This window comes from Tilletiopsis washingtonensis (genome assembly GCF_003144115.1).
Source record: "Tilletiopsis washingtonensis strain MCA 4186 unplaced genomic scaffold FA09scaffold_2, whole genome shotgun sequence".
Lineage (NCBI taxonomy): Eukaryota > Fungi > Basidiomycota > Exobasidiomycetes > Entylomatales > Tilletiopsis > Tilletiopsis washingtonensis.
The window spans coordinates 101,289-119,076 of NW_020311999.1; the positions used below are offsets into that span (position 1 = coordinate 101,289).

Sequence of the window (17,788 nt, forward strand, 5' to 3'; positions counted from 1 at the left end):
CTTGCCCTTGGCAGTGGAGCCGCGGCTCGGGCTTACGTCAGCAACTTTTTGCCCGCGCCTCGAAGTCTCGCTCCCCGCCCGCTTCTCGCCATGCTCCGCACCCCCACACCACACACACACCATGGCGCCTCGATCCCCCAAAGGCCCCGCCGCGCGAAACCTCTCCTTCGAGGCCGGGCCCGTGCCCAAGTTCCTGCAGTCGCTGCACCGCCAGGTCACCGGCGCGCGCTCCGGCGGCGGCGGCAAGACCGAGTTCGACGAGCTGCTCGGCACCTCCTCGGCGCGCGGCGACGGCGGCGCAAGCGGCGACGACGATGAGTTTGAAGGCGCGCAGGTCGTCGTGCTGAAGGAGGGCAAGCATCTCTCGCGCGAAGAGGCGCTCGCCAAGCCTGCCGAGGCCAGTGCGAGCGGCAGCGGCAGCGCCGACGCCGAGGCGAGCGGCAGCAGCGCGCCCGCTGCCAGCTCCTCGGCGGCACGCATCGCATCGGCCGGCAGTGCGCCATCGAAGAAGCGCCGCGCTGCCATCGACGATGACGGCGATGCTGGCGCAGCAGCGGGAGAGGACGGCATGGACGCGGCACGCGCCGTCATTGCGGCGAGCAAGGGCGGCAAGGAGAAGAAGGAGAAGAAGGACAAGGCGGAGAAGAAGGACAAGAAGCGCAAGAAGTCGGCCATCGCCATTCCGGCAATGGCGATGGACGGCGACGTGGAGGATTTTGAGCGCGCCGGCGCCGCAAAACAGGCCGGCGAGCAGCACGAGGGCGAGTCGGACGCGGCGTCTGGCTCGCAGAAGGCGGCGGGCGAGGGGGACGCAGCGGCAGAGGAGGAGGAGGTAGAGGCCATCTCGCACAAGGAGATGCGGAAACGGAGAAAGCTGGAAAAGGCAGCTGCGCGCTCCGGCGTCGCCGTCACCAGCGAGTCGACGAGCGCCGCTGTAGGCGCGGCTCCTGGCGTCACTGTGACCGCGCCACTGCCCGGCTGGGCACCTCGGCACGCCGCAGCGAATGCGGCTGCTGCGCCGCGCACCGGCCACAGCCTGTGGATCGGCAACTTGAGCTTCCGCACGACCACGGACCGGCTCAAGGAGTGGCTCGCGGAGAAGGGCCTCGAGGGAGTGAGCAGGGTGAACATGCCTGCGGGCGCGAAGAGAGGAGAGCACAACAAGGGGTGAGTCTTGCGCGCCTCGCGACCGCAGCAAACGACTACTCGCTGACGTGCCGATCAGCTACGCGTACGTCGACGTTCCCAACGCTGCGGGCGTCACAGCCGGCGTCGCGCTCTCTGAGTCGCATCTCGACGGTCGTCGTCTGCTCATCAAGGCCGGCTCCGACTATGAAGGTCGTCCAGCGCTCGACGCCACTGCTCTGGCGCTCGCGCAGACTGCCTCGGCCACTCCCGTCGATGGCGCAGTGCCAAAGCAAGGCCGCACGGGTCTGACGAAGACGGCGCAGAAGATTCTGCGCGCACAGAAGAACCCGCCGGCACCGACGCTGTTCGTGGGCAATCTGTCGTTCTCGACGACCGAGGCGGGCCTGAGAGAGCTCATTGAGCGCTCGGCGCGCACGCGCGAGGAATGGGCTAGCAAGCGCCGCCCGAAAGAGGAGCGCAAGAATGAGGAGCCGGGCAAGGCTGCTCCAGCGGCGGCAGCGGCGGAAGGCAGTGCCAGCCCGCAGCCTGAAGCCGCGGCCGGCGATGCAGCCGACGAGGGCAAGCCGCAGGAGAAGAAGCGCAAGCGAGAGGAGAAGGAGAAGCGGGCCGAGGGAGAGATCAGAGGTGCAGGCGTGCGCAAGATCCGCATGGGAGAGTTTGAGGATAGCGGGAAGTGCAAGGGGTGAGTGTGGCCTGGAGAGCAGCTACGAGATGGGCAGAGACGGGCGGTGGATGGAGGCGTGTGAGGACGCAGTCGCCTGCCCCGCACGTTTGTGCGCGAGCGGCAATCGACTGCACGGGAGCAAGTCTGGCGGCAGGGGAGGGCTCGAGGGCTCGAAGTTGCTCGCCTCTCGCGCTCGCCGCCTCGAAGCTGACCCTCTCCCAGCTTCGCATTCATCGACTTCCACAGCCCTGCGCACGCCACAGCCAGTCTCATCGACCCGCACAACTACATGCTCGACGGGCGCGAGATCAAGCTGCAGTACGCCGGTGCTGATGCCGTGCGACGCGGTGCGCCCAAGGGTGCCAACGCCGGCGAGGGTGTTAAGCCGTGGGAGCGACCCGGCTACGTTGCGCGGCCACGGCCAGCACGCACGCCGTACGCCGCTGATGGCGATGAGGAGGCGCCGGCGCCGCGTCTGCCGCCGCCGAAGCCCTTCGACCCCGACGCGCCGCTGGAGAAGAAGCACAAGGAGACGCAGGAGGAGCGCAAGGCTCGTCGTGCGCTCGAGGCGGCCAGAGGAGGCGGCGACAAGCGCCGTGCCAAGCCTGGTGCGGCGCTCGCGAATGCGCAGCGTGGACAGACGGGCATCGCGGAGGGCGCGCCGCAGGGCAAGAAGGTTGTCTTCGACTAGGCAGAGCAATGCAGAGATGTGGCAAACAGGAGCGGAGGAGAGGTGACGGGAGAGTCTCATTGCATCATGCATGGTGTGTAGCGGAACGGTGTAGCGGAGCGATGTAGGGCAGAGCGGGACAGGAGCGAGACTAGAGAGAAGAGCGGCAGTGCCACGGACCGGGTGCAGGGAGTGCACCGGTGCCGCACAGCAACAGGGCGCACGGCGCTCACTGCGCCTTCTTGGCCGCGTCGCGCTTCGGAGTCCAGCCAAAGTACGAGCGCAGGTAGAAGCGCACGAAGAGGACGATGAGCGGCAGCAGGTAGAGGAGGTTGAGGTACACCGCGAACACTGCGCCCGTCGAGCCGACGCACGGCACGCGCCCGTTGTTGGCCTCTGCCGCCGACGCCAACGCGGAGCGCACGGACGCGGCGTCGGTGTGGTAGGGCGAGAGCGAGAAGAGCGAGTCCTTGACGAAGGGCGTGCTGGAGTTGCGCGAGAACGAGGAGGCGAGGCCCGCGGGCATGCCAGTGGACGGCAGCGCCATGTCGGGGAACGCAGAGGGGCGGTACGTGACGACGAGGTACGACATGGCGACGCACCAGCCGAGCACCAACTAGAGAACAGAGTGCGAGAGGGTCAGCCTTTGCTCTGCGGCACGTCACGCATCAAGCGCTGTGCGCTGCCACGCACCTGGGTGATCTGCATCGTCGTCAGCAGCTGCTTGGCAGCACGCGGCACCTTGAGCTTGAGGCACGTCAGGCTGTAGAAGAAGTACATGGCCGTGTGCACGATGGCGTTCCACGAGGCAAAGAGCTGGATCGGGCTGCCGAGAAGGGTGTGAGCGTGCTGGGCATGTGTGGGACGCGCGGTGCTCGAGGCAAGAAGAGGCGAAGCGTGCTGAGCCGAGGCTGCAGCACCGCAGCCCGCCTACCACACACGCTCCTCTGCCAGCCCTGTCCCTCCGCGCTTCTCCATCTGCACTCACGTAGCCGAGTAGCGCACGCCCGCCCACATGGTCCACATGGCGCCGGCGTGGTGGTAGCTCTGCAGGTTGCTGACCTTCTTGCCCTTGAGCACGAGGATGATCGAGTCGACGACCTCGTAGCCCTTGCTGAGGTAGAAGAGCCAGGCGATGAGGCCCAGCGGCGCCAGGTGCGGCGTGTGCGACTCGGGCGCGTGCATGGGCACGGAGCAGAAGGCGGCCGTCCAGCCTGAGGAAGGAGAAGGTGTCAGCGGGAGAGTCAAAGGCAGGCTAAGGGCTGCAGTGCGCGAGGGCCCTCCGCAGCAAGAGGCCGCACATGCAGCCGCCACGCCGAAGCTCGCCTTGGCCTCCACGTCTTCCTCCCTGCCTCCACGCCCTTCTCCCGGCTACTCACCAGCCGCGCCTCCGGCCGCCGTGCCCTGAGCAAAGTAGTGCGCGAGGTGACGGATCATGCTCTGCGCCTGTGATGCAGAGAAAGGCGACAGTCAGTGCCCGGACGCATGCATGGCTCGCCGGATGCACGCACCGTCCACAGCGAGTAGATGCAGAGGAACGCATTGTGTGCAAGCACGGCACTCGAGAGGCCGTACGTCTGTCAGGCGCAATGGCGTCAGCTGTCTGCCGCCGCAGCGAGCACCTCCGCTTGCTGCGCTGCAACTCACCTCCTTGACCAGATCCCTTGCCGGGCCGTTCCGCAGGCGCTTGTGGTTGGCATGGTGCACGGCAAAGATGTACACAACACTGACGGCCGCGACGCTGAGCGGGTGCAGCGTGGCCTGCCACACGCCCTCGCTGATGCCGAGCCCGTGCGGCACGGCGGGGTAGGGCTGCGTGGCGAGCTTGGTCCACAGCGACGTGTGTGCCGGGTCGAGCGGGAGCGTGGAGAAGAGCGACATGGTGGAGATGGTGGAGAGAGGCTGGGGTGCGGCGGGGCCGCGACAGCGCTGTGGGTCTCTTAAGGCGCCCAGCACCTCCAAGGCGCAGACAGATGTCCGGCCGCTGCTCGGCGCTCGGCCCTTTGCTCAAGAAGCGGCACGAGCGGACGCTGATTTGCCGCCGAGCCCGCAGAGAGGGGCCAGGGCGCCGGCCATCAGTGTCACTGTCCCCATCTTTTCGCGCGCCAGCTCCGGCGGAGGTGGGCCCGCCCGCTTGGCCTCGCCTCGGCCTCGGCCTCGGGCCTGCACCCCCCACAGGCACGAGAACAGACGTGCAGCAGCGACCCCGTGGCCGGCTGCAGCCCTCAGCAACGACAGCCAAAAGCGGTGCAAGCGCAAATGTCCGGCGACTCCGAGCGCGGCGTGCATGGCTCGAGCGGCGCCACGCTGCAGGGCTGCAGGTCAAAGTCAAAACGGTGCAGAGCCGCGGCGTTCACTGCGTTGCTCTGCTGCTGCTGCCTGCTGTGCTGCTCGTGTGACCGCCACAGCCGCCCGCCAAGGCTTCGAATTGGGCAGGGCGGCGCAAACGCGCAGTGAAGGCAAGGCGGCCAGCCTCGACGCTTTTTTCGCGCCACCGCGCCGGCTCGGGCGTCTGGCGCGCGCCGAAGCCGAGCGCGTGCGGATCGCCGCCCCAACAGAAAAGCGCGCCGCGCGGCGCTGCCCCCTGAGAGCGCAGGCCAGAACACGCGTCATGGGGGCCCGTGGGACAGCCGCCAGTGGCGCGCCGTGGCCGAGGCGTGCTGGACCCGTGCCGCAGGACGGCGGGTGGCAGCGCTGATGCGAGGGAGACGCTCGGCGCTCGTCATGCGGCGGCAAGCGAGGCGAGGCGAGCGCGCCGACGCTGCTGTCCTGCGCCACCCCCTGAGGCGGGCCTGCCGGGGCGCGCGAGTGGCGGCGGGACCAAACGAGGGCAAGGCGGGGCCGGATTGACCCCACGTCTGCGCGCTGCGCATCACCATGTGGGCACAGCGGTGCAGGTGCCGGCAAACGGTCAAGCACGGCCTGCAGCTTCTTGATGCGGCGGCGTCTTGTCGCTGCGCGCGGCGTGGCCGAGCTGGACGAAGAGCGAAGCGGAGCGGGCATGACGACAGGCGTGGGAACAGCGCGACGGCTGCTCCTCGTGGCCATCTGCAGCGCTTCGTGCTGCGCCGGCGCAGAGAGGAGAAGGGTGTTTGAGAAGCTTTGACTGCCGAAATACAGAGGGTATCGAGCTGAAGCTGTCCCCTGTTTTTAAGTCAAGCAGAAGCTACTGGAAGCAAGAAGGTGGCGAGCCAAGAAGAAAAGAGCACAGCTCATTGACGCGCATACGCCCGTCCGAGTGGCAAGTCCATCCTCCTCCCTCAGCGGCAGCGTCTTCAACACTTGGCGCACCTCAAAAGATGCTCCTTACAGCCTGGGAGCCTCGGATCCTCACGTAGCCAGCCAGTCGTCACCTGCCTACGCCTTAAAGTCCCGTTCATGGCGGCCACGCACGTCACGTGCAAACCTGCCCCTGAAGAAAGGCGCGGGATTTGAACCTCGGCGCGAAAGCTGGCGCGCGGGAGTCTCGCGCAGCCCCCGCGAGCGAGTCTGCGCCCGGCACTCCTCCACTCAGGCCAGGGCCGCTGCTGCTGTGTGCTCTCGAGGCTTGACCACCACCTCAAGCACGTCGAAGCGCCTCAGCGCCATCAGCTCACATGCAATACGCGTGGGCGCGCTGAATGCAGCGCATACATCTCCTCATCTCTCATGTCGGCGCTGCGAGAAGCTGCTGTGAGGGCATCAGCGTGCAGGCGCTCAGGGCCTGCCTCTGGACGAGTGGCCGTTCACACGCGGCGGCGGCATCCCGTCGCAGCACTGTCCAGAGACGCCGCGTTCCGTCAAGTGCTGGACCTGGACCGCCGGACTCGACAGGAGTGAGCCGCCGGCGTGCTCTGGCTTGCCGCCGCGCCGCCGTGCGAGGGCCGGCGGTCTGCGGAGAGGCTCATCGCCTGCGCGCGAGAGAGGGCTGGAGGGCAGGGGCAAAGTGGGGTAGGCAGCTCCATCGCACGCCGCCAGCAGGCACGAGACCATCCTGCTGCCCCTCGCAGCCGTCCATCCCGTGCGCTGATGCGTCCCATTCGAGCGCCGAGGGGCATAATGCCGGAGCACGCAGTCCGCCAGTACGGCCTCTCCAAGCCGGAGCGAGTCGATGCTCGCCCTGAGTAGCAGCCGCCGGGTTCATGCACCACGCCAGCAGCAGCGTGCAGCTGCGAGAGGCGCTGCCTCCGGGCGAGGTACCTATCGACCTCCAGCGGCACGGCAGGCCGACACAAAGCTGGCCTCCGGACTCCTTCCCGATGCCGACGCCTCCTGAGCCACGCTAGAGTGGTCCTTCGCCCTATCAGCATGCAGGGCGCTCCCCACATCATGTGCCTGCGTCTTGCGAGACAGCTGGCGCCGTCGATCTCAGATCTGGCCTCACGCCACCATCTCCCGTCACCCTCTTCTCGCACCTCTCGTGGCCCAGCATGGTGTGGATGCCCGGCGCGCTGCCGAGCGAGCCCGCCGAGCAGGTGGGCTATGTGATTGACCTGTACAAGTGAGTCGTCGAGCGTGCAAGGCTTGCGATGCGAGCGATGCACTGCGGGCCCGTCGCGTAGCAGCGCCGTGCACTGCTTACCTTGTCGCAGCCGCTCCGGCCCGATGATATGGACGAACTTCATGTGCCTCGGCTTCCACATCGGCACCTGGAGCACGCACTTCACCACAGAGTGGGTCGACTGCTCGTCATCGTGTACGAAGCAGCGGCGCTCACGCAGCACATTGGTCTTTCTCACAGCTGGCAGGTGCTGCGCACCCGCGGCCCTAACAAGTTCGCCTACTTCACTGCTCGGTGAGCAGCACGCAAACGGCACAGCCAGTGCTGCGCTGAAGATGTACACAGGCTGGCAACGTTTGCCGCGCTCCTCACCGGCTGCGTGCTGGGCACGTACGGCGGCGTGAGCGAGACGGCAGGCAATGTGCTCATCAAGGTGAGCGCGCGAGACGGTCCTCCGCTGCACTTGTGCTGAGCCAGCCAGACGTACTGCGTGCTGCTGGCCACGAGCATCGCCGCCGTCAACGCCGTCCTCCTGCTCCGGACGCTCGCGATCTGGAACGACCGCTGCTGCGTGCGCTACCTCTGCATCGCCGCCTGGCTCGCCACAACGACCATTCACATGTGGCTGGAGCTGTGGCTCCTCCGCGCGGCACCCGGCCCACTGCCCGGCATCACCGTCGTCGGCACGCGCTCCGTGCGTGGGGGCTACGTGCACATCGTGCCATACGTGTGCTCGCTGGCGTTCTGCAGCGTCATGACGGCCTTGACGTTCGGCGGCGCACGAAGGAGTGCGCCAAGTCTGGGCGCGCTCGAGCTGCTCAGACTGCAGACGCCCAAAGGCGCCCGCTCGCAGCGCGGACAGATGCTCATCCACCGGCTGCTCAGCGCGCATTTGCGGTACAACCTGGTGAGCAGAAGGGGTTGCATAGCAGAGCGGAGGAAAGGAAAGCCTGGCCTTGCGCTGACACGTCTGCTAGGCCGTCATGGGGCTCACCGCCGCCGTCGCCATCCGTGAGTGCCGCACACCCCGTGAATGGTCGACACTCGCTGACGCTCTTGCAGTCCTCGCGCTGCCCGGCAAGCGCAACCTGCAGTGCGTGCCGCTGCCCATCTTTGTCGTGTGCACGTCGGCCGTTGCGTGCAACATGGTCCTCCACACGCTGCGAGGCCGTCAAGTCGTGCACTACGAGCAAACGATGCCTGGACCAGCAGCGCCGCAGCGCCACGGCCTCTCGCGGCACGACTCGCCCGACAGCAAGTCGTCGGGCGAAGCGTCGCACAAGCACGAGCTCGACGTGTGCTCGCTCGAGCGGCAGGACTCGCAGCAGACGTTCGAGATCATCGAGTCGCGCGAGGCACACGTGCACTGCCGCACCTGCTGCTGCGCCTTCGAGCCGCTCACGCTGCCGCCGCCATTGACCTCGCTTCAGCGCCGGCCAGTCGACTTCATCACGCGCCAGCGCGGCTTCGACGACATCCAGACGCTGCCGGAGCTGTCGCTCGACCACTCGCCCGGCTCGCTGCCGGAGGGCGTGCTCGACGCGCCCACCAGCCCGCAGCTCTCCGTGCGCGTGCTGCGCGAGGTCACGACGAGCGTCGAGCGCTGCGACGTCACCACGAGCGTCCAGAGGCGCGTCAGACACAGCACCGACTGAGGAGCGCCCTCACTCTTTCCCTCCTCCTCCTTACAGCAGCCCCACACTTTCCTTCCTCACTGCGGCGCGTCCTGCGCCGCCCCTGTCCCTGCCGTCATCCGTCTATCTATACTGTACCCTCACTCCCTGCCTGCGCCTTCTCAGTCTGTACCCTTCACTGTACCCTCAATATCAGCGACGTGTCCAGAACGATGCAATGCGGCGCGAGTACAGATGATGGCGGGGTATCGGTGCGTTGAGAATAGAAAGAGAGGCGGAGCGCAGGGCGCGAGCGAAAGGGTCGGGCGACGCCGATGGAGAGTCCCGCGCCTCCATGCCTCACTGCCGGCGGAAGCGAGTGTCGCGCGCATCGCCAGCATCGCGAGCGGCGTCCATCAGCTGACGCGGTCGCTGCCGAGCATACGGGCTGCGGCTCGCTGGTGTCAAGCCCGAGGCGACGGGAATGTGGCTCGTGCCAGCGCCGAAGACAAACGGCGCGGCGCGCGACGGTGGCGTCGGCGAGGTAGGGCTGAGCGGCTCGGCGCCGCCAGCAAAGGCAAAGTCGACCTGGCTGGCGGAGCGCAGGTGCATGTCGCCATTGCCGCGGCCCGAGGTAGGCACACGAGCGGCACTGCGCGACAGCGAGCCTTGCGAGTAGCTTGGCCCCGCGTAGCCAAAGCGCTGCGCCGATGCAGTCGGCTGCGGCGGCGTCGAGGGCTCCATGCTCTCGTCGGGCAGCAGCTCGGCCTTTGCCGAAAGGGCTGCAGAAGAGTCAATCTCACCCTGACGCAGTGGTGGCCCAGCTGCACTCACCCTTCTGGCCCTCGGCAATCATCGCCTCCATGCGCTTGCTCATGCGCGACAGCTCATCATCCTCATCGTCCTCGTCCTCCTCCATGCCATGCTCGGGCGCCGTCTCGAGCGCCGGCGTGACAGGCGCGCTGCTCGACGCCGTTAGACTCTCGGCGCTGGGCCACGACGGCGGCAGCGGGCGCGTGATGGAGCGCGCCGAGCGGCTCGAGGGAAAAGCGGGCCGCCGGCGCGTGCGAGAGAGGTACACGTGGGTGGACGAGCTGCGTGTCGGCGCGGAGGAGGCGGACGATGAGGCTGACGGCGACAGGGGAGGAGCAGTCGAGGCATCGCTCCGCAGCGCGCCTGGCGGAGACTTCTCGTCTTCGCCTGCTTCGCGTGCCGGCTGTCGGCCCCATGAGCTCCAGAGAGAGTAGGCGGTAATCGCCTGTGGCAGTATCAGCGACGCTCTGTCGAGGTAGGCATGGATGCTACTCACCGCTGCGCCGGCATACAGCGCCGTGTTGAGCGCGCCCGACACGATCGCTCCCGCCACGCCGCGTCGGCGCTTCGTCGCCGGGCCCGCCGCCTCATCCTCCAGGCCCTGGGCGTCGCCGTCGGCGAGTGCGCCGCCGGCCTCGAGCTGACGAGCGCGCGTCTGTCGCTCTCGCGCCTGTGCAGCAGCTGCGGCCTGCGTCGCCTGGGCGCGCGTGAGCGTCTCCCAGGCGCCGGCGCCGCGAGGCGACGTGTGCTCGCCCGCGGCCGAGGTGGTGGCCACGCCGCCGTCTGCGCTCGACGCGACGCTGTAGCCTGATGTGGAGCGCGTGGGGCCGAGACCCACGCGCGACGGCCCGGCGGCGTCCAGGCCATTGCTGTAGCTGCTGCCGCGCGCCATGCCAAACGGCAGGCTGTGCGTACTGCCGTAGCTGGCGCCGTAGATGGCCGAGCCCTGCGAGCTGGCGCCGTAGCTCGTCGAGGCGTGCGAGCCGGCGCTGTAGCCTGCTGCGCCCGGCAGCGTGCCAGGTGCAGCGGGCTGGGCGGCCAGCCAGGCGCGCTTGCGCGACGAGCCCTCGCCGGGCGTGAGCGGTGCTGCGATCGGTGCCTGCTCGGTCTCGGCGGGCGCAGCGCGGTAGGAGGGATGCAGCGGGCCCTTTGGCCGGCGCCGCACGGGATACGCGCCGGACATGGCGGGCGTGGCGAGATGGAGTGGAGGTCGCCGCCGCTGCGTGCAAGGAGCGGCGCCGCAAGAGGCCGGTGCAGGTGCGCGTGCTGCGGCGCGTGCGGCAGGTGTGGGCGCAGGAGAGAGACGGATGGAATGTGAGGCGCGGGATGGTGGTCGTCGTGTGGAGAGAGAGCGGCGCCGTCAGCGCAGCCTGGTGGCCATGCTGCGCGCGCGGCGCCAGCGTCCAGCAGACGCGTCGCGGCGCCCACTCGACTCTTACTCTCTTGCCTCTCACCACCACTACGCGCCCGCCTGCAGCGCATCAGCACGCACCTCGTTGCGCCTGTTCATGGCTGCCGCCTGCCGCAGCCTCTTTTGTGCCGCTCGCACTGCATGCACTCTCTTCACAAGAATCAGATTGCTCAGGGCGCCGGCGCTCGGGCTCTGGAGAGGGGTGGATCTCGACGGGTATGGGTCATGAGAGAGAGAGAGGAGTACCACAGGCGCAGTGAGCATGGGTATAACGGCATCTGGACGGTCACGGCATGACAGCGGCCTTGGCAACATTGTCTGGCGTCTTCTTTGGCCGCGCAGTATGATGGCGGCGTCCGGGCACAGCAGCGCTAGTCGCACACGTTGTACTCGCACTTGTCGCGCTCATGATGCGGATCAGCGCGGCTTTTGCAGTGCTCGCAGTGCTGTCGGCGGCCGCAGTACTCGAGCTCGAAGTGCTCGCCGTTCCACTCCATGAAGCCCGGCATGAGGAATGCCGTGTCGCGAGGCGCCGGAGAGGGCGCGCCGTCGTGCTCGAGCGCGACGAGCACGCGAATCTCTCCGGAGGCGACGGCTAGTTGGTCTTCGTCGAGAGGGTCTACCAAGTCGATGGACCATGCCTCGCGGGGCGAGCCGTGCGGAGCGAGAGTCTCGCAGAGGCGCGTGATGAAATCATGGCAGATGTTGGGACCCACGCCCAGGATGCGCACCGTGGCGTGGTGAGCGGAGCACTTGGGCCCGCGGCCCACGTAGCAGGCAGCCTGACCATCGAAAGCAAGGGGCATGGCTTCAAGTAGCAGCTTTCTGTCGTTCGGCGTGCTGATGTCGAGCACGCGCCGCTTGCCAATACCGTGAATGTGGAAGGTCGCTCCCTCGGCAGCGCTCGTATCACCGTCACCTGCGCGGCGAAGGAAGTCGAGCAGGCAGCGCCGGGCTGTGATGATGGCGCGACCTCGCAGCGTCGAGTCTCGGAGGTCGAAGTTGTGATTGAGCAGCTGGAAGCGACTGACGCCCGGCGGAATGACGGTCAGGCTCGGCCTTTGACGCTCGTCTTGGAAGGGCGGCATCTCGGCCCACGGCACGGACGGCGTGACTGCACAGCGCTTCGAACTTTTCCAGAAGAGGTGGGGGTATTCTGTGATGGGCTCGTCGGCGTTCAAGTGCGCGACGGAGGCAGATGTGTTGGGATGCGCATCAGAAGGAGGCGACTTGTCTGAACTGAGCGCGACGTCGAGCTCGATCATATCTGCGCCAGCAGAGCGAAGGGTGTCTCCCATTGTCGTGTCCGTCGACTGGGTTGCCGTGGCGGCGCCACGGGTAGATGCGGTGGAGCTTCGACCGCGCTCGCGGCTGCCACCGCGGAGGTAGGGCGAATGACGCTGCACGGTGATGCCTGAGGCTGGCCCAGTCTTGCGAGGCATGGTCTGGCGATGCGAAGATGTGGTGAAGAGACTGAATGCGAGCCGCGGCACCACGATGATGAGGGTACTGGAGACGGCGGCTCGCTCAGAGCAGATGAGGCAAAAAGGGGCGAGGTCCGTCTACCCCACATGCGGCGCCTGATGCTGTGAGACAAAGTGGACTGAAGTGAGTAGTCGTGTCTCGCTCGCTCTGGCGTCCCTTCATTCGTTCTACAAGCGCAGTGTGATGAGAGTTGGAACAGTCTCGTGCTGGAAGGGAGTTTCGGAGTCCGTGAAGCCAGAAGAAAATGATCGACGAGGGCGAGGTGGCAGGATGAAGGGCAGGAGACGTTACATTCTGAAGAGAAGAAGGGCGTGGTCAGACGTCCGTGAGCACTGAGTATATGCCGGGGGCTCGAGCGGCAATGCTGCACCTGGGGGCTCGAGCGGCAATGCTGGGGGCTCGAGCGGCAATGCGGGAGGCTCGAGCGGCAATGCGGGGGGCTCGAGCGCCAGCACTCGACTCGACTTATCCCCCCCCGCGCTCGACGTGGTGCCGCTATGGCGCGCGGCGCGCCCCTTTGTCGCTGCGCAGCGCCGAGCCCGCCTCTGCTTTTTCACCATATCCACCCTATGGCCGCAGCTGCGGCGTCGATCTACTGGACGGGAGCGACTATAAGGTGCGCCGCGTGAGTAACCGTTGCACTCATACTGCGGCGCGTTATGGCCACGCTGGAGCGCTGCGTAGTCTCGCTGCCCGTCAGCGCTGCCGCGTCTTGACAGGCCTGGCGATCGCTGTGCGCTATGCGCGCTGTCTGTGAGTAGCGGCGCCGCAAGGCCTTGCTATGGGAACAGCGTCGTAGGGCACTGCGTCGCTGGTGTATCAGTCGACACCGGGGCGTCGGGTGATCGGCTCTGCGGTTGGGCAAGCCATGCCGCTTGCCCAGACTTTTTGGCTCCTCTCCCCCGCAGCGCTGTGCGCTCGGGAGTGTCTCCCCTTGCTGTAGACGATCCCTGTGTACTGTACGCTTGCGAGAGCTGTGTGCTGGCGCCCCTTACGGGCGTCAACGAGGATGGCCGTGGCCTGACCAATCTTGTCATACCTGTGCCATCGGCACCCAGCACCGTCGCCCACAAAGGTCGGGGGGTGGTGGTGGTAGACAAGTATGGGGGGAGGGGGGGCTCGAGCGCGCCATGTCCCAGTGGAGGGCCGGCGCGCAGGGAGAACACAAATATGAGTTTGTATACAGTAATGAAGGACGAGATAACATCAAGGTGGCTGGATGGCGCAGCGGCAGCGCGCATGCTTAACAGAATACGGCAGTTCGCCAATTCACGCATAAGGTCGTCGGTTCGATCCCGGCTCTAGTCAATCTTTTTGCCCTTGCGGCACTTGGACCCCCTTTTTGCCCCCCACGCGTCCGCCGCGGCCGGCGCTGCACCTGCCTCCGCTCCACCACCTCCTGCACGCCGCCGCATCAGCCACTCGCTCGCCTGCGCCTTGCAGCGCCGCACACTGCCGCGCGGCGCCTGTCTCTGCGCGTGCCCGGCGTCCCAGGAGACCTCCCGCACCGCTCCACCTCTTCCCGCACAGCCATGGGCAAGCGCAGCAAGTCGACGCGCACGCCGGGCGCGGGGCGCAAGAAGGAGGTGCTTGACACCGTGTTCACATGTCTGTTCTGCAGCCAGAAGGTGCGTCCCGCACAGGAGCAGCGTGGGGCGGAGCGATGTGTGGTGAAGGGGCACGTGGCGCAGGAGCAGTGCGCTGCAGGTCCGGCAAGCTCGAGACGCCCAAGTGCGGGTGTCGACGAGCCACTGTCACGCCGTCTGCGGCCAGGCGTGCGTCCAGCGAGGAAGCACCTGTCTGTGCCAATCGCTGCATCCTCACCAGGCGCCACTCTCCTGCCGCTTCGATGAACGTGTCGCTGACTCTGTGCCAGGCCGTGTCGTGCAAGATCGACGACGCGACGCGCATCGGCTACCTGAGCTGCGGGCGCTGCGGTCAGAAGTTCCAGTGCCAGACGAACCCCATCATGGCGGCCATCGACGTGTACTCCGAGTGGATCGACGCCACGGAGGAGGTCAACACGGCCGACTGAGTGTAGAGCGGAGATGAGCGAGAGGGTGAGTGTGCAGGCGGAAGCATGCCGGTGGGTGGGAGCGTGCTGGGCGGGAGTAGATGGCACGAGCGCTGGCAGGCGACGCAGCGGGAGGTACACCGCGTCGAGATCGTGCTGGGCGCAAACGTGCTTGACGGCAGCGTACTGCGCAGCAGCTGGCAAGGCTCTGCGGCGGCGTGCAGCGTGCGCAGTGTGGAGCAACAGGCCGAGAGCTGGCAGCGAGCAACGGCATCGACGCCCGGGTGGAATGCAGCGCCGCTCTCTGCTGGGCCTTAGCGTTGCGCTGTTCGCAGCCACGATGCAGCGCAGACCAGCTACTATGTCAGAGAGACGAGAGAGCGTCTGTTCTGCTGCGCAAACGTCGGCACCGAAGTGATGCCACTGGCGTTCGCACGTCGCCTTCGCTGCGCGGACTGCACGCACCACCCGCGCCGCAAACGACGCTCTCGCTCTCGCTCTAGCACTTGCTTTGATCTGACTTTCATTTTTCATGAGCAGCAGCGGGCCTATATCACATCGAGGGAGTGAGGCAGATCGAGCGAGACACGGCAGGAGGGGCAAGGGAGGCACGGGACTGATTTGGTGTTGATGAGCGTCGCGACAACGCTCGGTGGGGGGTGCAGGAGCGAGGCCGCAGATGTAGTAATGCAGAATGAGACACGAGCAGAATAGGCTGAGACGGCGAGAAGGAGGCAAGCAAGAGGCGGGCAGAGCATCACAGTTGCTGCTCGAACTCGCGCAGCAGCTGGTCGACGTCGTCGATGGTTTGCCTGGGTAGAGGTCAGCACATGCACTGCAGCTCGGGAACTGCTCTGCACTCACTCGCGCACGTCGGCCAGCGCCTTGATCTTGGCCGTGACGATCTTGATGTGCTCGTCGCTGAGCTCAAGGCCGAGCTGCTCGGCACGGCTCTTGACGGCGTTCCAGCCCACCAGGCGCGAGCCGATGTTGACGTAGCGCGTCATGCCAAAGTCCTCGGGGCGCAGCACCTCGTACGTGCTCGGGTTCGCGAGGATGGCCTTGGCGTGGATGCCGGCCTTGTGCGTGAAGGCGCAGTAGCCCGTGACGTAGTTGTTGAACGGGATCTGGATCTGCACGGCCTCGGCGACGAGCTCCTCGATTTGCCGCAGCATCTTGAGGTTGTACTTGCCCATCACGTACTCGCGGTCCTCGGTGTACATGCGCGCCATGAGCGCGCCGAGCGGCGTGATGCCGTTGCGCTCGCCGATGCCGAGCACCGACGTGTCGATGTGCGTGGCGCCGGCCTCGAGCGCGGTGTACGCGTTGGCAATGGCTGAAAAAGGGTCAATGTCTGCGCTGCTGTAGGCCACAGCTTTCGCCACACCACTCACCACAGCCCGTGTCGTTGTGCAGGTGCACCTCAATGTCGCACTTGACGACGCTCCGCAGCATCTTCGTCAGCTCGTACACCTGCCGCGGGTTGGCAATGCCAATCGTGTCGGCAATGCCGACGCGGTTCACGCCGACCTTGTCGACGGCCTGGTAGATGCTGAGCAGGTCGACAATGTCCGAGCGGAAGCTGTCCTCCGTCGAGAAGCGGATCTCGATGCCCTTGCTCTTGACGAACTCAATCACCTCGATGGCCGCCTTGGTGATGTACGTCATGTCCTTGCCGTGCGAGAACTCGCGCAGGAACTTGCTCGTGCCCATGACGACGTCGACGCCGTCGACGCCCGTCTCGACGGCAATGCGCGCGTCGTCCATGTGGCAGCGGATGTGCGTGATGACCTTGGCCTTGAGGCCGAGCTTGCAGATCGCCTCGCAGTCGCGCCGCGACTGCTCCGACGCGGCCGGCGACGTGAGCTCGATGCAGTCAACTCCGAAGGCGTCGAGCGCCTTGGCGATCTTGATCTTGGTCTCCGTGTCGAAGAAGGCGTTGGCGAACTGCTCGCCCTCGCGGAGAGTGCTGCGCGAGATCTCAGCCCCTGCCGCACTGCTACTCTCGCGCCTCACTCACGACTCGATGATCTTGAAGTTTGCGACGTTGCTGTTCGAGTCGCGGTTCATGAACGGCATGGCAAAGCGCGTCGGCGGCGCCTCGGCCTGCGTCTCGACGCCCTTGGAGGCGACCGAGTTGGCAATGCCGACGTGCGTCTTGTCGACGCCGTTGCTGCCGTTGATGTGCTTCACGGGGCCCTCGGACGGCGCGCAGTCGGCGCACGGGGCCGGAGACGTCGTGGCGGGCGCCATCGTGACTGGGAGATGGGGTCAGCGGCAAGCTTTGCGGAGGGAGGGATGCGGTCCGGCAGCAAGAGATCGGCCGAGGCGTGCGGTGCGGCAGGAGCATATAGCCACACCTGCCGCGCGTAGCCAGCAAGGAGCAGCGCGATCAGGCGGTCTCTGCGATGCAGGCACGCGCGAGCGCCCAACGAGAGCGCGACGTTGTGCGGCGGCAGCAGCTCCTCGCGCACCCTCCACCTGCGAGCCAAAGGCGATTTGAGGCAGGGCCGCGTGATCCAATTTGCCAGCTATGCGCCTCGACGGAAAGATCAGGCCTGGAGAGGCAGACAGCGTCGCAGCCGCGGCGATACGCCCTGGCAGAGATGGGCCAACTGGGGCTGTCGCCGAGGACCGCAGCACGGCAACGAGCGAGATGGCACTGCCGACGAGCTGTGCTGGTGGCTGTTGCAGTGGTGGCGAATGATCGCTCACATCTCCCTCTCCATCGCGCATGCCTGGCAGCTTGATGCCCGACGGCGGCGCGAGCAAGTCGTGTGCGATGTGCGAGAGACGGCGCGCGGCGCGCGACAGATGCTGCGGCAAGCGTGGCATACTTACGCTGGTGAGAGAGAAAGTCGGAAGAGAGAGAGTCGAGTGTCGGGTGCAGGTCTGATGCGACGATGCGATGCAGGTGTGCGTTGATCGGGCAACGCAGGCGGGCGAGATGGAGTGTGGGTGTGGGTGGGAAGAAACGAGGCCGGTCGGCGATGCGGCCTGCTGGGCCTCGGGCGGCGGCGGCGGCACCGCACCGCACCGCAGCGGCCGCGCTCTTTCTGAAAGGCGCCGGCGTGTGACGCGCCGCCGCTCGCTCACCGCCGGCCGGCCGCCGCTCGCCGCCTGCCTTTTTGCCCGCCGCGCGGTGATGCGGCAGCGCGCGCGGCGCCACCGCCCGCCCGCCACGCCCGCCAGAGTGACTCGGCGCTTGTGGTGCGGCGCACGTGACGTCCAACAAGGCCAATCCCGCCGCGCCGCATTTGAAATCGAGCCGCGAATACAACAAGCACGGCGCGTCTGTATTCGGCCGGCCTGGTCCTCTCTCGATGCCAGGGGGTGGCATCTTCAGCCCAGGCCTGCTCTCCCCCTGATGTTGCTGTGATGCGACGTTTGCCGCCAAAATACCATGCATGGAAGTAGACAGGGTGTGACAGACAGCTGAGTGGGAAGGACTGCTCGGGGCACGCTGGCTGCTGGTCAGGCGGCTGCAAC

At 66.8% G+C, this 17,788-nt stretch overlaps 8 protein-coding genes and 1 non-coding gene across 9 annotated transcripts; 4 read left to right on the top strand and 5 right to left on the bottom strand.

Moving 5' to 3' along the window:
- The first annotated feature begins 102 nt into the window (after window positions 1-102).
- On the top strand, window positions 103-2,536 carry FA09DRAFT_327410 (hypothetical protein). Its single transcript, XM_025741392.1, has 3 exons — window positions 103-1,167; window positions 1,226-1,831; window positions 2,036-2,536. Exons 1-3 carry the CDS (start codon window positions 122-124, stop codon window positions 2,502-2,504), a joined length of 2,121 nt encoding a protein of 706 aa, XP_025600952.1. The 5' UTR covers window positions 103-121; the 3' UTR covers window positions 2,505-2,536.
- A 4-nt stretch (window positions 2,537-2,540) lies between these two features.
- Window positions 2,541-4,507, bottom strand: FA09DRAFT_314307 (hypothetical protein). Its single transcript, XM_025740758.1, has 6 exons — window positions 4,131-4,507; window positions 3,995-4,060; window positions 3,863-3,929; window positions 3,472-3,697; window positions 3,177-3,309; window positions 2,541-3,099 (listed from the first exon to the last, which is right to left on the bottom strand). Exons 1-6 carry the CDS (start codon window positions 4,362-4,364, stop codon window positions 2,713-2,715), a joined length of 1,113 nt encoding a protein of 370 aa, XP_025600953.1. The 5' UTR covers window positions 4,365-4,507; the 3' UTR covers window positions 2,541-2,712.
- Window positions 4,508-4,514: 7 nt separating this feature from the next.
- Window positions 4,515-5,692, bottom strand: FA09DRAFT_109790 (hypothetical protein). The gene has a single exon (XM_025738988.1). It carries the CDS (start codon window positions 5,529-5,531, stop codon window positions 4,812-4,814), a length of 720 nt encoding a protein of 239 aa, XP_025600954.1. The 5' UTR covers window positions 5,532-5,692; the 3' UTR covers window positions 4,515-4,811.
- A 1,047-nt stretch (window positions 5,693-6,739) lies between these two features.
- Window positions 6,740-8,688, top strand: FA09DRAFT_109878 (hypothetical protein). The gene is made up of 7 exons (XM_025738989.1): window positions 6,740-6,963; window positions 7,055-7,135; window positions 7,204-7,257; window positions 7,309-7,396; window positions 7,445-7,870; window positions 7,941-7,974; window positions 8,026-8,688. Exons 1-7 carry the CDS (start codon window positions 6,893-6,895, stop codon window positions 8,616-8,618), a joined length of 1,347 nt encoding a protein of 448 aa, XP_025600955.1. The 5' UTR covers window positions 6,740-6,892; the 3' UTR covers window positions 8,619-8,688.
- Window positions 8,689-8,750: 62 nt separating this feature from the next.
- FA09DRAFT_109887 (hypothetical protein) lies at window positions 8,751-10,730 on the bottom strand. The gene is made up of 5 exons (XM_025738990.1): window positions 9,886-10,730; window positions 9,764-9,834; window positions 9,411-9,541; window positions 8,830-9,358; window positions 8,751-8,775 (listed from the first exon to the last, which is right to left on the bottom strand). The coding sequence occupies exons 1-4, from the start codon at window positions 10,570-10,572 to the stop codon at window positions 8,937-8,939; spliced, it is 1,311 nt and encodes a 436-aa protein (XP_025600956.1). The 5' UTR covers window positions 10,573-10,730; the 3' UTR covers window positions 8,751-8,775; window positions 8,830-8,936.
- Window positions 10,731-11,171: 441 nt separating this feature from the next.
- Window positions 11,172-12,242, bottom strand: FA09DRAFT_336092 (hypothetical protein; the record flags this gene model as incomplete). Its single annotated transcript, XM_025743836.1, has 1 exon — window positions 11,172-12,242. The coding sequence occupies one exon, from the start codon at window positions 12,240-12,242 to the stop codon at window positions 11,172-11,174; it is 1,071 nt and encodes a 356-aa protein (XP_025600957.1).
- Window positions 12,243-13,498: 1,256 nt separating this feature from the next.
- Window positions 13,499-13,593, top strand: FA09DRAFT_t7. Its single transcript has one exon. It is a non-coding gene; the product is annotated as a tRNA-Val (tRNA).
- A 224-nt stretch (window positions 13,594-13,817) lies between these two features.
- FA09DRAFT_293244 (Elf1-domain-containing protein) lies at window positions 13,818-14,320 on the top strand (the record flags this gene model as incomplete). Its single annotated transcript, XM_025740041.1, has 2 exons — window positions 13,818-13,913; window positions 14,162-14,320. The coding sequence occupies 2 exons, from the start codon at window positions 13,818-13,820 to the stop codon at window positions 14,318-14,320; spliced, it is 255 nt and encodes an 84-aa protein (XP_025600958.1).
- Window positions 14,321-14,906: 586 nt separating this feature from the next.
- Window positions 14,907-16,757, bottom strand: FA09DRAFT_110028 (homocitrate synthase, cytosolic isozyme). Its single transcript, XM_025738991.1, has 4 exons — window positions 16,320-16,757; window positions 15,694-16,268; window positions 15,164-15,635; window positions 14,907-15,111 (listed from the first exon to the last, which is right to left on the bottom strand). The coding sequence occupies exons 1-4, from the start codon at window positions 16,550-16,552 to the stop codon at window positions 15,057-15,059; spliced, it is 1,335 nt and encodes a 444-aa protein (XP_025600959.1). The 5' UTR covers window positions 16,553-16,757; the 3' UTR covers window positions 14,907-15,056.
- Between the last annotated feature and the right edge of the window lie 1,031 nt (window positions 16,758-17,788).